At 41.4% G+C, this 14,551-nt stretch overlaps 1 protein-coding gene across 2 annotated transcripts in view; it reads right to left on the bottom strand.

The window, feature by feature from the left end:
• Window positions 1-14,551, bottom strand: part of CERKL (CERK like autophagy regulator) — a 207,969-nt gene that overhangs the window by 51,564 nt on the left and 141,854 nt on the right. For both annotated transcript variants that reach the window (XM_073633748.1, XM_073633749.1), the window contains exon 5: window positions 11,044-11,186. In XM_073633748.1, coding sequence (XP_073489849.1) covers window positions 11,044-11,186 — 143 coding nt within the window. The remainder of the gene's footprint in view (window positions 1-11,043; window positions 11,187-14,551) is intronic.

Raw genomic sequence — 14,551 nt, 5'->3', positions numbered from 1 at the left:
GTCCACACAGATTCCTGACCTCAACCTGAGAGAACACCATTAGGGATGAATTAGAGCGGATACTGAGAGTCAGGCTTTTTCATCCACATCAGTGCATGACCTCACAAATGCGCTTCTGGAAGAATGCTCAAACATTCCCATAGACACACTTCTAAACCTTGTGAACAGCCACTGTGACCTTGTGGCAGCCAATTACAATGGTCATGAAAATAGCCAATCTATCAAAAGAGGCACTATTTTGGAGTGGTCCTTTAGTAACCCTCCTTTCAAGGAAAGATCCTCCGAAAGAACCAGGCAGTGTGTGTAGAGAGAGGACGCAGAGCTGGAGCCTAGGCCTAGAGAGTTGGTCTGATGCTTTTTGCTACAGTCAAGGAGCTGAGAAAGAGAAACTCTTGGCTGCTGTGCTCCACAGGATGCTGTGTGATGCTCCTGGATACTGAATCCCACCCAGTGACTGCTAGCTGAGAAGCTCTAAGAGTCATAGGATTGTGTTGGATGTTCAACCTTCTCCTATCCCAACTTCAATTTCTCCATGAGAGCAATTTTTTTCCTGGAAAATCGGCTTTCCATGGGGACACCAATGCATGCTCGCTTCTGAGCCACCCTGTCTGCGTCTATTGACAAAAGCAGGTGGCTCGGCCCTCCGCTTGCTTGGCACAGCATTTGATTGACAGTAGTGGGAGCCAATGGCTCCCTCTGCTATCAATCTGCCTAGGGAGGAGGGAGACAGGGGCAAGAGCCGCTGCTCTCATGCACATCACTGGATGGGATTGGGCTCATTTAAGTATAATGGGGGGCTGGGGGGGATTTTGCAGCACAGAAGGTTTTTCATCTTAATGCAAAGAATGCAATAAGGTGAAAAACCTTAAGGCTTTATAACCACTTTAAGGACTCAGGAAAGTAGCTGTTACTCCAACTTAGTGGAGGCTCAGGATCCCTGTAATCTTGGTGTTGTAGCATGAGTGGATTTAAGTGTTGGCAGGAGAGGGTAATTTCACATGACACTCTACCCCCCACCCCCCAGAAAACACACCTACACAGGTGAGTGCTTTCTTTGTTCTCTTACACTATATTTGAGGAGGGACAGAGAGCATGTGTAATCACATGGGTTGGAAACGGTTTGTGGTCAACTCAGTTTTTAATTAATCACATTAGTGTGCTTTCAGCTAAAGATTGCGATTTTTTCCGGGCAAAAGAAGATCAGAACAGAAGTAAAACAATAAAAATAAGGACAGTCATTATAATGATGCAAACTGTAGTGTATTTATTGGAGTACATTATATGACAGAGTGCAGCCAATTCATTTTGCATTGGATGTCTGGACACTATCGCCGGATACCACCTGGGGTTTGATAATTAGAGCTTGGAGCGGCTCACTGCCCTGTGTGTCTAGCTGGATTTAGAGAACGGGACTTACAGACAAAAACATTTTTCATGCCCTAAATTCTACCCACTCACCAGACCCAACCTGTCTGTCATGCAATAAAATATAGTGACTGTTTTCATAAAACCAGGGTGTCTATAGACATAAGGACAGGATATATACTATACTATGCAGTAAAAAGCCACTTCTGGGGCATTTGCCAACCCCAGACTCATGCCTACTGTCACGATGCCTTTGTCAAAAACCCTCTTGTGTTTAGAACACAACAAAAAAAATACAATATTGCGTTAGAACACTGATAAATACTTCAAACACACTTCAAATATGATATAAGACTATGAAAGCCTTTATATTCATACTTTTCAATTAAAAAAATAGAGAATACATCAGACAAAGATGATTATTTCAACTTAAAATTGCAAGACAGAAAAAAAGAATGTCCTTGGATGAGAAAGCAGTTTCTAGTGAACAATTAAGTTAATTAACCAGATGACATGAATATTCATAAGGCTGTTAATGTCTCCCACACCAAAGAGATAAATGTGATGTAATGACTTGCCACTCAAGCATGTCTAAAATTCTCCTGAAAAGCTAACCAACACTTTAGTATTTTGCCTAGAAATATCTGAAAAATTAACAGTCCCAAGGAAATGTTTTATTATCTTGTAATTCATTTTAAAGCCAATGATGTTCTAGTTTAGGCTATGGACTTACGTTCTTTATTGCTGCCTATGAAATATGTATGTAGCAATAAATACCTACATAGGCTTATTAATAAAACGGTGCAGAGATCAGTGAGGTGTAGTATCTCTTGGTAACCAATCACATTTAGTCTTTCATTAACTTAGATAAATTCCTGTTTATGTTCTTTGCATTATTAAACCACACAGTGGTCTCCAATCAGTGACAAACCAGTGGCTTGGCAGCCTCCAGCAGCTTTCAGGTACAGTTGTTGATTGAGACCCTCAGCAATTACCTAGTACCTGCTAATATTACATTAATTGCCTTTTACTTTTCCCATAAGCATAACATTTATGTGTACCTATCCAATATATAATGTATTTTGTATATATATATATATATATATATATATATATATATATTTATTTATTTAGCAATTTATCTAATAATAACTATTATTATTTGTAGCTCTCCTCCAGTTCTTTAACATGAAAATCATTTGTAAGTGGTCACACTTTAATTTTATTTTACGTGTTCCTCTGAATAAGCTGGGTCACTGGGTCACTTACAGAATTAATTTGTAAGCAATAAACTTATGAACATTATTTGATGAAACTGTAAAAAATATTCAATATATATTGCTTAGGTTTTTGGCATTATTAAAGCAAGCATAGATTTCAAATAGGGAGATTCCAAAAGGAGCATGTGGAATGATGCTGGCGAAACTATACAGCTGCTATGACGTCAATATGCAATATTTTGTCATGTCTGAATTTTCAACGTCTCCCAGTTTGCACACATGGGCATGAGTGGCTACAATTTCTACTGTAGACAGTCTCCATTTGTGCTTGCTGTAATATTTATAAGCATTAATGCATGTCCTTCTTTATATTTGTGTTATGTTTACCTATTTATCTTTGCCATCAATGCCTTTGTGGTGCCCCTCTCCAACTTAGCCTATTTGGCTGCATTAAATGGATTCCACAGCAACAAATGCCAATGGAAATAGCCAACAGAGTGGCTTCAGGACTCGCCATATGTTCAGGCATTAGTAATAAATGACTGCACAATATCTGAGCCAGTGTAGTAGCATACGCTGCATAGACTTAATGGAATACAAAATTATGATGCGTTCTTCTATTGATAAATGGCCCTATCAACAAATTTATAAAATCTCTGTGATGAATGGCAAATACAATTGTCCACTGTATTTTATTTTTATTTTATGCCCTGATGTGACCTCTGTAGATGAATATTTGTTATGTGGCCTTTGGATACACATAAGCTACAAGAAAGCGTATAGTGTGTGTTCCTGACATCCCTAGGACTGTGTTTAGACCTGGACTTAAAATGGACCCAAACAGGAATTGGCTTTTGTACCTTCTTAATAACCTCCACACGTAAGAGTCTATTTGTAAATTATTTATTTTTGTTATAGGAATCTCTCTATTATCTTATATGTGGCTGCCATTGGGTGAATCTTGTTTGAAAATGATTGAATAATCTGAAAATACAGTAATTGACCAATCCTCTGAAAATGCTAGGTGCAAAGGGTTAAATCCTCTTTGAAAATGGTAAACAAAATTTACCCATCACATTAAGGGATCATGCACACAGGACGTTTTTTTTGCAGCTACTTTTAGGGGCGTCTGGTGTTTTTTTTTTTACTGTCTCTCAACTCTCCTCTATGTTAGCCTATGTGTCCATGTACACATAATCTTTCAGAGGAGTTTGGAGGCATAAGTCTTTAGGGGCAGTAAAAAAAAATGTCTGCCAGTGCGCCCAGAAGCACAGGCTGTTTGGCTGTAAAAACACACAACGCTAAAAAGAACGCTGCTAAACGCGACTAAACGCTGTAACAAGCTTTGAGCCACGTGTTTTTACATTTTAGGAAGTGTTTTTACTGTAAATATGCCAATGCGCAAAAATGTGGAAAAAAAATGCATAAATGCTCTTAAAAACTATTCAAAAACGAGGCTAAAAGTGCATTTTAAATGCTGCTTTATCCTGACAGCAGCGCTGGCATTTTTAAAGCATCCTGTGTGCATGAGCTTTAAGTCATATAAGATTGCCAATCAATATCCACATATAACATAACAGAGAGATTCCAATACCAAACATTATTCAAATGTCAGATTCAAACAAGAATTGCTCATCTGTCACATTATACATAGAGTTAATTCCTCTTTGAAAATCAATGCTATAAATACAGACAGATGAATTTCCAGCACACATTTGCTGGAATTGCACAAGTCCAAACAAAACTTATTTTTTAGAATTAGATACAGTAGGCAATGACCATAATCTATTTTGGTTTTCTGGTCTCCAGGACTTTGTTAGAGAGATTTCCACTCACTTCCTGTCTCTGTGACAGTGGTTTCACTAGACAGGGAGTGAGGGAAAAAACTAGAAATAGGGACACAGACAGAAATAAAGTACTGACATGTGGGAAGTATCGTTCTAGCTGTCCCCTACTTCCCACATAGATTGGTGCATATCCTGTTATTCACATCTAATCTCTATCAAAGTGGACTTGTCAGTCTAACATCAGGCTGTAATGCCTCTGTGAAGGATGACCTGTCTTCTTTCTGAGCTCAAAGCTGATAAGTGACATTCTTTTCAGGCTGCAGGCGAAGGGTAACAACATTAACAAAGCCTTTAGTTTTCTTTTGTGTGATCTTGAAACACCTTTGTGAGCCTTGGTTCACATAGAATGCAACTTTGAAATCATGCTACTTCACTTGAAGTAGCACCATTTCAAAGACGCAGGTCAGTGTGATTTCAGGTGCGACTTGCCTGATATCTGTGTGACTTTATGCATAGATGCCTATGCAAGTTGCATCTGAAATCGTAAAAAAATTGTGCAGGAACCTTTTTTTCAAATCAAATCACCACAAAGTCAGAGTCGCGCCGATTCGAATGGTTCCATTGCTGACAATTTGGTGCGACTTGTCATGCGATTTGGAACTGTCACTGTTCATGATGGCTTATACTACAGTTTTTGATTGTTTGTCATCAATTCAAATCTGACAGGAAGAAAGTAAAAAATTCATTCTTAAGAAGTAAGGCTGCACTATTATAATCAAAGAGTGGAAATTTGGATCATTAGGCCTGGTTCACAATGATGTGATTTCAGATGCCACTTGGGTAACACTGAATTGCATGACAATGGAAATAACATTGAATCCCATGGGGCTTGCTCACATAAATGCAGCGCAGCTGCAAAGGTACTTTGGGGAAGGGTCCTGTGTTACTTTGGTGCAATGCAGTGCAGTTTTGTGGTCCACAGACTTCAATGGAGACACATCAAAATCGTACCTAAATGCATTTTATGATGCGTTTTTTTGTGTGATTTGTGTTGGTTGTTAGGAGTAGACATCCACCAGCATCGTGAACGATGAGTGACTCATCCCTGCTGTTAACAGCAAGGATAAGTCATTGGTTGTTAAGGAGCGGCACCTGCCAGCGTCCTAACAATGATCATCCCTGCTGTCAGTGGGGGATTCCCTGCTGACAACAGCATGTAAACAAAAGAGCTGACATAAAACTTCCTCCCAATGACAGCAACAATGGGGCCCAATGACATCAATGATGGGGCACAATTCCTCCCACTGACACCAATGATGGGATTCAATGATATCAATGATGGGGCACAATTCCTACCAGTGTTACAAATGTTGGGGCCCAAGGACATTCTTGATGGGGCACGATTCCTACCAATTTCACCAATGTTGGGGCATTATTGTTTCCCACTGACGTTGGGACTTTTTCTACTCCCACTGGCCACAGTCCGGCCCCCCTGAAGTCTGAAGCACAGTAAACTGGCCCTTTATTTGGAGACCTCTGCTCTATAGAAATGGTGGCCAAAATTGTGATGGTCCCAACTTTCTCTTCAGTCTGTACTGTGGTATGTTACAAACACAAAGTAGGATGAAAAATGGAGTAGAACGAAAATCGTTGGGCATAAAGGTGCATCACAGCCCATTCCGTTTGAATAGACTACCTAACCTTGTCTGTTTTACTGCCTTCCCGTTATCAGAAGTTGGTCTATACGTTTCTCAATTCCCTATTTCCAGCTTACTTCTTATTCTTGTTTTGTGATATAACATTTTTAGACACTATATCAACCAGACTAAAATGTGACTACCAGGGCTTTTTTTCAGCAGGAACTAGGGGGAACTCAGTTCCACCACCTCTGGATCAGGTCTTCTGCTCCCTGCTCACTACTATCACTTGGTAACACTGAAGTCAAGCTTCTGCGTTTACAAGTGATAGCTTATCTCCCAGTAACTCCCACAGGTCAGATCTCTTGTGCAGATCCCACTGGGTGCCGGACAGGGACAAGGGAGATACAGAACAGGTGCCCAGGGTTCAGTGCAGTCATGGGCAGGAGAGGGTGTGTGGATGAGAGGGTATGTGGTAGGCTGCACCCTCTGTGGTCTCCATTTTCTTCCCTGGCGACCAGTTGTTGATGCTCCTACTGCATGATCTCCCTTGCAAGTGACTGTAGTATAGTATAGTATTCTGGGAGGTACTACAGCCGGATAGGTGTTTCAGCTTAATATTGCGACAAAGATAAGACATATGACAAATGGTGGAGCTTTTAAGTAGGGGGGAGAAGATGAGGGCAGTGGAGGGAGGGGGTTGTATGCAGAGGGAAGAGCTACTATTTGATGCCATTTGGCAGGTATGTGTTTGTGGTGGGCATGGTTGAGTTCCTGCACCTATTCTCTGAGAAAAAAAGCCCTGGTGACTACAAAGCAAAAATTAGTTAGTATTCCAGAGTCACTGGGTATCCCAGTATGGCAAACACCAACCCAAAACAAAAACCATTAGTTAAATTAGGAGGTGTGTCCAATATCCTGTCTTTGTTTTCATTACATTGTCTGGTACATATGATTGATCATCCATTACATCACTAATTCTTCAGAATATTTTAGCTAAATTTTTTAACAATGGCTTCTTTCTTCTTTCAGAGGAGTGGCTGTTAGTGGCAACAAAAACAAATAGAAGTAAAGCTTGAAATTAACTAAAATATAATCTGCTCACTGAGAAAGCTTTATATGATTGCATTTATGATTATATAATAACAGATTCTTAACACATACATAAAACTTTTTTTAGAATACAATATAAGTATTAAATATATTTGCCCTTCCATCTAAACACGTTCTAGCTCCCATAGCGAATTTATTTGAGATTGCTTAATACACTGGATAATGCCCATTAGTGTGAATTACCAATATATTAGCAACCGCCAAGAAAAATGCAGCTAAAAAACTAACTGACTCTACGGGTGGCTTCCACTTGAGCATTAGAATGCCAAGATAATGTCATATTCTTTATTTACACTAGAGGATACATACTGATTATATTAATTCACTGCATACAGAAAAAAACAGCCATATTTGCTTTCTTCACTTTTTTAAAGAATTAAAGGGAAATGTTAAAATTTAGTTTCCTGTAATAATTTTATTTAGAGGAGTTTACAGTACAATATACGGTCAAACAAAGTGAAGGACAAATGGACACACCTGTCATCTGAAAACAGGCAGTTCATAAACATTAAGTTAACAGATAGTGTTCATACTACATTAAAGCAAAACTAATTCCCAGTTTCAAAAAAAGGTACAGTCAAATTCAAATTGTGCTCTCAACCAAACTGTCAACCCATCAAATGGCTGGTGTCATAAGTGATCACATGTGCAGCATCATGGCAGTAGAAGATTAAACAGAGGCCAAGATGGCAGATTCATTGGCTGAAAAAGTTAGGAGAGTTTAGTTCCAACCTCTGATATCAAAAATCTACTGTTTTTGAAAATCTTATTCTTTTTCTAAAAACTATAATAACAAAATAAGTGAACCTGTCAGCAATGTTAAACTTTTAACCTTAAGGGCTGGTTCCCACTGGTGCAATGTCCGACATTGCGTGTGCTTCGCACCGCAAATCACATGCAATCTCTGTGCGATGCAATTTCAGCCATACAGCTAGTATGGCTGAATTTGCATTGCATTCGGACTAAACTCACACAGGACCTTTTTTTTGGTCCGCAGCAGAATCGGATCTCATGGATGCAATCCGATTCCTGTGTGCATTTGCAGTTCGATACATTTAAAAATATTGCTTATCTTTGGGCCTCTGCCTTCTCCCTCATTACACACCTGCATAGCATTTCTAAAAGCCACCCCAACTTTTGATGTGGCAAACAGTTCTTCTCCAATCACAACTGCAGAGTGCAGATTTCTCCCAATTAAGAAGTGAGGCTGCAGTGCCTGAACCAACGAGCAGGGAGAGAACAGAGAGAGCCTTTGCTCTCGTGCACATCACTGGATCGAGATCGGGCTCAGGTACTGCAAACATAAGAAGGAGGGGGGAGCTGCATACTGAATCAATAGCTGTGGTAGCCATTGCCTTCTGCTGATGTCAATCAAACTCTGTGACGAGGGAGTGGGGGGCGGATCCATGCCCGGCTGGGTCTATGGATGCAGACAGCAGGGCTCAGGAGTGAGCCTACATGAGTGACCCCATAGGAAGCAGCTTACTATGGGGACACTGGATGAAGGGGGGGGGCTGCTCTGTGCGAAACCATTGTACAGAGCAGGTAAGTATAACATGTTTATTATCTTAGAAAAAAAAAGGTTTACAAACACTTTAAGAGAAGAAAAACTGGGGCTTTTTTTCTCAGGAAATAGGTGCAGGAACTCAACCATGACCCCCCCCCCCCCCCACACACACACACACACCCTCCAAACTGCATCAAATAGTGGGTGTGGTTAAATTTTACGACAAACAGTGGGAAGGTAATACCAGGGGTGCATTATGTACAGATTGCAGAGTTCAGGGGGGGGAAGTGTTACACACAGAGTTCAGAGGTGCGCTACATGTAGAGCTTGGGGGGGTGCTATGTGCAGAGTTCAGGGGTGAGCTGTACACAGCGTGCAGAGTTCAGCCTTCTTACACAGCTGCTTGATTCTGCATCTCCATCCACATCTCACACCTCTTCAGTTCCGACCTCTGCATGCAACCCCCCCAGCTCCACCATCTTCCACATATCTTACTTGTGTTGCTGTATTAGGCTGAAACACCCAGCCGGCTCTAGTACCTACCTGCACATTGTAGGTGGCTCTGCCTCTCTCACCTGCAGGGAGATCATCCAGTGGGAGAGTCAGGATCTGCACTGCATCCCGAGCATCTGTATATCCCTTGTCCCCATCCTGCACTCAGCGGGAGCCACGCAGGAAATCAGATCTGTGTGAGTGGTTGGGAGACAATCTGTCACTTGTAAACACAGAAGCCGAACTTCTGTTATTGCAACTGATAGTGGTGAGCAGAGGAACTGAGCCAGAGGTGGTGGAACTGAGTTCCACCAAGTTCCAGCTGAAAAAAAGCCCCGAGAAAAACCTTCAGCCTTTAGAACAATTTAAAGTCAGCTCCTAATCGGTCTGCACAAGATGCCAATCATAAGCTGATATAGTGTATCCCCCCCCCTAGAGATTTTAAGAAAGATGCCCTCCCATTTGCTATCAGTGGTGGATGACTTTTTATACTTTGTAATGATCAGTGATGGGACATTTTTATAAATGTCAGTTTCCACTGTGGTGTTCGAGCAGGTTACTTTCTGCTTTTATATACATAAATACTCTGTTAAAACTGCTCTCTTTGTGGTAAACTAACATATACAGTAGGGCGGAGCATCTAGCGTCTTTGCGTCACTTCCGGTTTCAGGCCGTGGAGCGCAAATAGTTCCAGCTTCCTGTTTTTAAAGGCTATATATGTACTTGAAGCAATGTGAGTACATTTTCAATCTATTTGTGATAATACATTTAATTTAAAATGGAATCCCACTATGGAGATGGCTCTTTTCTATATGTGGGTGATGCGGAGTGAGATTTAAAGGAGAAAGGTACACCTGACACCGCAAGCACAGAAAGACATAGCTGATACCACAGACACAGATCTGGAGATTGCTGCACAGTGGTAGATACTGTGAAAGCGAGATACCCCTGTGTGGGGTGAGTGGTTCGGGTGAGTGCAATACCTATAGGGGGCCTATAAGGATCAAGGAGCACAGATTTGAAGAGCACCTGTCACTTTATATTTATTGTTTATTCATTTTTATTTTTTACTATTTGGAACAACTAATGGACTTTATATGATCACAGAATTTTTATTAATTTTTCACATCAATTCTTTTTATGTGTAAGGATCACTAAGGCACGGTTTTGAAGAGCACTTGTCATTTTATTTTTAACTCTTTGGATTGATGAATGGATTATATATGATCACAGGAAATCTACTTATTTTGCATATGTGTATTGCCAGCACCAGTACACACCAGTGTATGCATTAGGCACTTGACACTTTAAAAAAGTTTATTAATGTTGTTGCTTATTATTTAATTAAATTTCATTGTATTGGGAGTGTAATATAGAGACACACAGATTGTTACACAGTGGTATGCAATATTGCACCCCAGAATAGCGCCACACCTACCTCTTTCCATTTACACGAACGTATACAGTATATATTTGATGAGATTCTCATCACACACATTCCTGGAAATGTTCAGAAGTGAACAGATGCTGTGGCAACTACTAGCTGATAACCCATAACATCATAGACCTAAGTACATAATGCCAGCACACCACGGATCCTTGAGAAAATGTCTGAATATTTAGTTTAGATGATTGTATAAGTAAGGTGCAAAGTTTCAAAGCCACATAGGATCGTGTGATGTGGTAGACAAAGTCCTGCCCACTTCCTGGCAATCACGTACAAATTGCAGTTGCTTTAGGTACAGTGGGAGAAAATGTATTCAGTTGGCTGAGTATGCCCTAACAAAAAAAAAAAACTCAGGCTATATTATAAGAACTAAGAGCAGCATATTATAATTATATAAACGTAATGCACTATTAAAGGAAGCAAAAGGAGCAAATATAATATTATTTGCATATAATATGGTGAACCTCACACTCACCTGCTGGTATTATTCCAAGTGGTAGTGTTGCTCTGACTGGACTGAAGTTGGCATTTATGTTTTTCCCAGCATCCATCTGGGCTCTGAGAAGAAGACCGTGAGCAACTTCGCTTACTGATCCATCGCCACCAACACAAACGATTCTGCAGAAATGAGTATACAGTTATATTTATTTCCTCTGCAGTCTTTGTAGTTTACAGCTGAGATTAATAAAATCAGAGAAAATGAAATATGAAGGACACATGTTTGCTAATTTGCATATTTAAAATATTAACAGTATCACACAGCCACTATGAAACAAGAATAAAACTGATCAGTTTAAAAAGTGCCAAACTTGGAGAAGTAGTGCCAGTATTTCACTCTAATAACTCTTTCATTCTATCATACTTTCCGGTGATATAAAGCCTGTTCCTCAATCTGTCTTCATAATATTCTGCTGCATTTCTATAAATTACGAAGGAGCAAGGATGCTAGAAACATTTTACATAAATAAAGGCACCATTTAGAAGGGTGTTAATTATCATTAATATGCAAGGAAAGTAATTACTATCATCCATTCGCAAGTAAAATGTATTCCTCGATTGAGTCTTTAGCAAGTTTTTATTTATGTACCATAATATAGGGAAATACCAGCCAGGGTAATAATAAACAGGAAACTTACATACACTATATGGCCAAAAGTTTGTAGACCACCACACTTATATTAGCTTGTTGGACATCTGATTCTAAAGCCATGGCCATTAATATAGAGTTGCCTCCCCCTCTCACCTCCTTTTCAGCAAAAACAGCCTACAATTTCCTGAGAAGGCTTTCCACAAAATTTTGCTGTGTGTCATTTATGTCCATTCAGCCAAAAGAACATTTGTAAGGACAGATTCAGATGTTGGATGAGAAAACCTTGCTGGCAACTAACATTCCAGTTTATCCCAAAGGTGTTTAACTACCTCAATACAGGGCACTTTCACCCCCTTCCTTCACAGACCAATTTTTAGCTTTCCATGCTCTCGCACTTTGAATGACAATCATTCATGCTACACTGTCCCCAAATTCCCCAAATGAAATTTTTACCATTTTTTTCACACAAATAGAGCTTTCTTTTGGTAATATTTATTCACCACTGTTTTTTTTTTTTTGCGAAAAAAGAGCGAAAATTTCAAAAAATAAATAAATTCTTTCTGTTTTAAAAGAAATTCAATAAAATCAAATTTCGACATAAATTTAGACCAGAATATATTCTGTTACACGTCTTTGGTAAAAAAAAAATCCTGATAAGTGTATTATAATTGGTTTGTGTGAAAGTTTTATGCCCTATACACAGGATCGGACATTAAACGAACATTCCAACAACAAAATCCATCGGATTTTTTCAGACGGATGTTGGCTCAAAATTGTCTTGCATACACACGGTCGCACAAAGTTGTCGGAAAATCCGATCGTTCTGAATGTCGGTATAGTCTGTACGTCGAGATTATAAAACGGGGCAATAGCCAATAGCTTTCGTCTCTTAATTTATTCTGAGCATGCGTGGCACTTTGTGAGTCGGATTTGTCTACACACGATCGGAATTTAAAGCATCGGATTTTGTTGTCGGAAAATTTTATAACCTTGTTCTCAAACTTTGTGTGTCGAAAATTCAGACTGAAAAAATCTGATGGAGCCCACACACTATCGGAATTTCCGACAGCACAATCCGATCGTACTTTTTCCATCGGAAAATCCGACCGTGTGTTCAGGGCAGTAGTGTTTATAAGCTATGCTACTCCGATGTATTGACTGCCTATCTCATTTATTAAGGCCCTAAAATGTCAGGACAGTACAAATACCCCCCAAATGACCTCTTTTTGAAAAGATGACAGTTCAAGGTATATAGTGAGGGGCATAGTGAGTTTTTTGAAGTTGCAATTTTTTGCCCGTAATTTTTTGTAAAATTAAGAATTTTTTTTTTTTACTCCACAAAATAGTCACATTAAGAAGTTATTTCTCACACATGCATACCTCTCATCCGTTCCAGGTTCGCCAGGACCGTCCCAGAATTTGATGTAAGTCCTGGGGAATCAAGGCTGAATGTAGTCCAGTGGCGAAACAAGTTCCAGCACTTGGCTCCAGTGACTTCTCTGGCGGGGGTACACTAGCATGGGCTCCTGTCACTGCCTGCTGCGGGACTCCTGTCACTGCCCGCCTGTGGGGCTCCTGTCACTGCCCCTGGCTGCGGGGCTCCTGTCACTGCCCACGACTGGCAGACTCCTGTCACTGCCCCCTGCTGCGGGGCTCCTATCACTGCCCCCAGCTGCAGGGCTCCTGCCACTGCCCCCGGCTGCGGGTCTCCTGTCACTGCCCCTGGCTGCGAGGCTCCTGTCATTGCCCACAACTGCAGGGCTCCTGTCACTGCCCACAGCTGCAGGGCTCCTGTCACTGCCCACAGCTGCAGGGCTGCTGTCACTGCCCACAGCTGCAGAGCTCCTGTCACTGCCGGCTGCAGGGCTCCTGTCACTGCCGGCTGCAGGGTTCCTGTTACTGCCAAAGGCTGCTGGGCTCATGTCACAGCCCGCTGCGGGGCTCCTGTCACTGCTGGCAATGTGACTCTTGTCAAAGAGGATCCTGTGTGACTCCACTCTCAGCCATACACAGATCCTATTGTTGGAGCTGCAGGCAATTGTAGGGGTGGGATCAGCATTTCTGGTGGGGCTGGGTGGCTGTTGTCATCTGGAGCCCAGGAGAAATGAGATCTCCTGCCGGTATTTGTGATCTGAAGTCTATGAAGTTTGGGGGGGGATTGTGGACTACAACCCCCAAGATTAGTCTGCCCAGTACAATCCCTCCAGGTCAGTCAGACTAACCTGGGGAAGAGGGGGATTGTAGGATTGCACTGGGGTACAGACAAACCTGGGGGGGGGATTGTTCTGGGCACAGACTAACCTAGGGGGTTGCACTGAGGGACAGACTAATGGGGGGGTGGAATTTTACTGGTTGACAGGCTTATCCCGGAGCAGGCTTGTACTGGGGACAGGCATGATAGCGGGGCATGGTTCAACAAAAGGCTGCCAGTGGCATAGCAGTAAGGGGCCAATTGTGGCACAGTGGTAAATGTTCTTGGTGGCCCAGTGAAATAAAGGTATGGGAGCTGGGTGACACAAATCGTACAGAAGGGTTTGGGATGGCCAGTGGGATTCCTCCATCCACCTAATTTGTGTGGATAGAGGAATCTCCTAGTTTTTTCTTGTTCAGCCCACTGGCTCACCAATCTAAGCATATTTTAAGGGTACAAGAAGGCTTTTGTTTTGCTTAACCACATCCCTTTGACAGTGACAGGGAAGGGGGTGGAGGGAGGCAAGTAACAAGGGTGTAAGAGGATATGTTCTGGAGTTGTGCTTTGAGAGGGGAGAGAATTTGTGCTGGAGGGGGGATTGGATTTCAAATCCCCCCAGCCCACCTTCTAGCACAAGTCCTCTCCCCTCCCAAAGCACCCCCACCCCCTCAGTACATATCTGACCCCTCCAACACAATTCTG

The sequence above is a fragment of the Aquarana catesbeiana genome, linkage group LG06 (genome assembly GCF_042186555.1).
Source record: "Aquarana catesbeiana isolate 2022-GZ linkage group LG06, ASM4218655v1, whole genome shotgun sequence".
Classification (NCBI taxonomy): domain Eukaryota; kingdom Metazoa; phylum Chordata; class Amphibia; order Anura; family Ranidae; genus Aquarana; species Aquarana catesbeiana.
The sequence above is the reverse complement of the archived record's forward strand: the minus strand, read 5'-3'. Positions and strand labels throughout refer to the sequence as shown.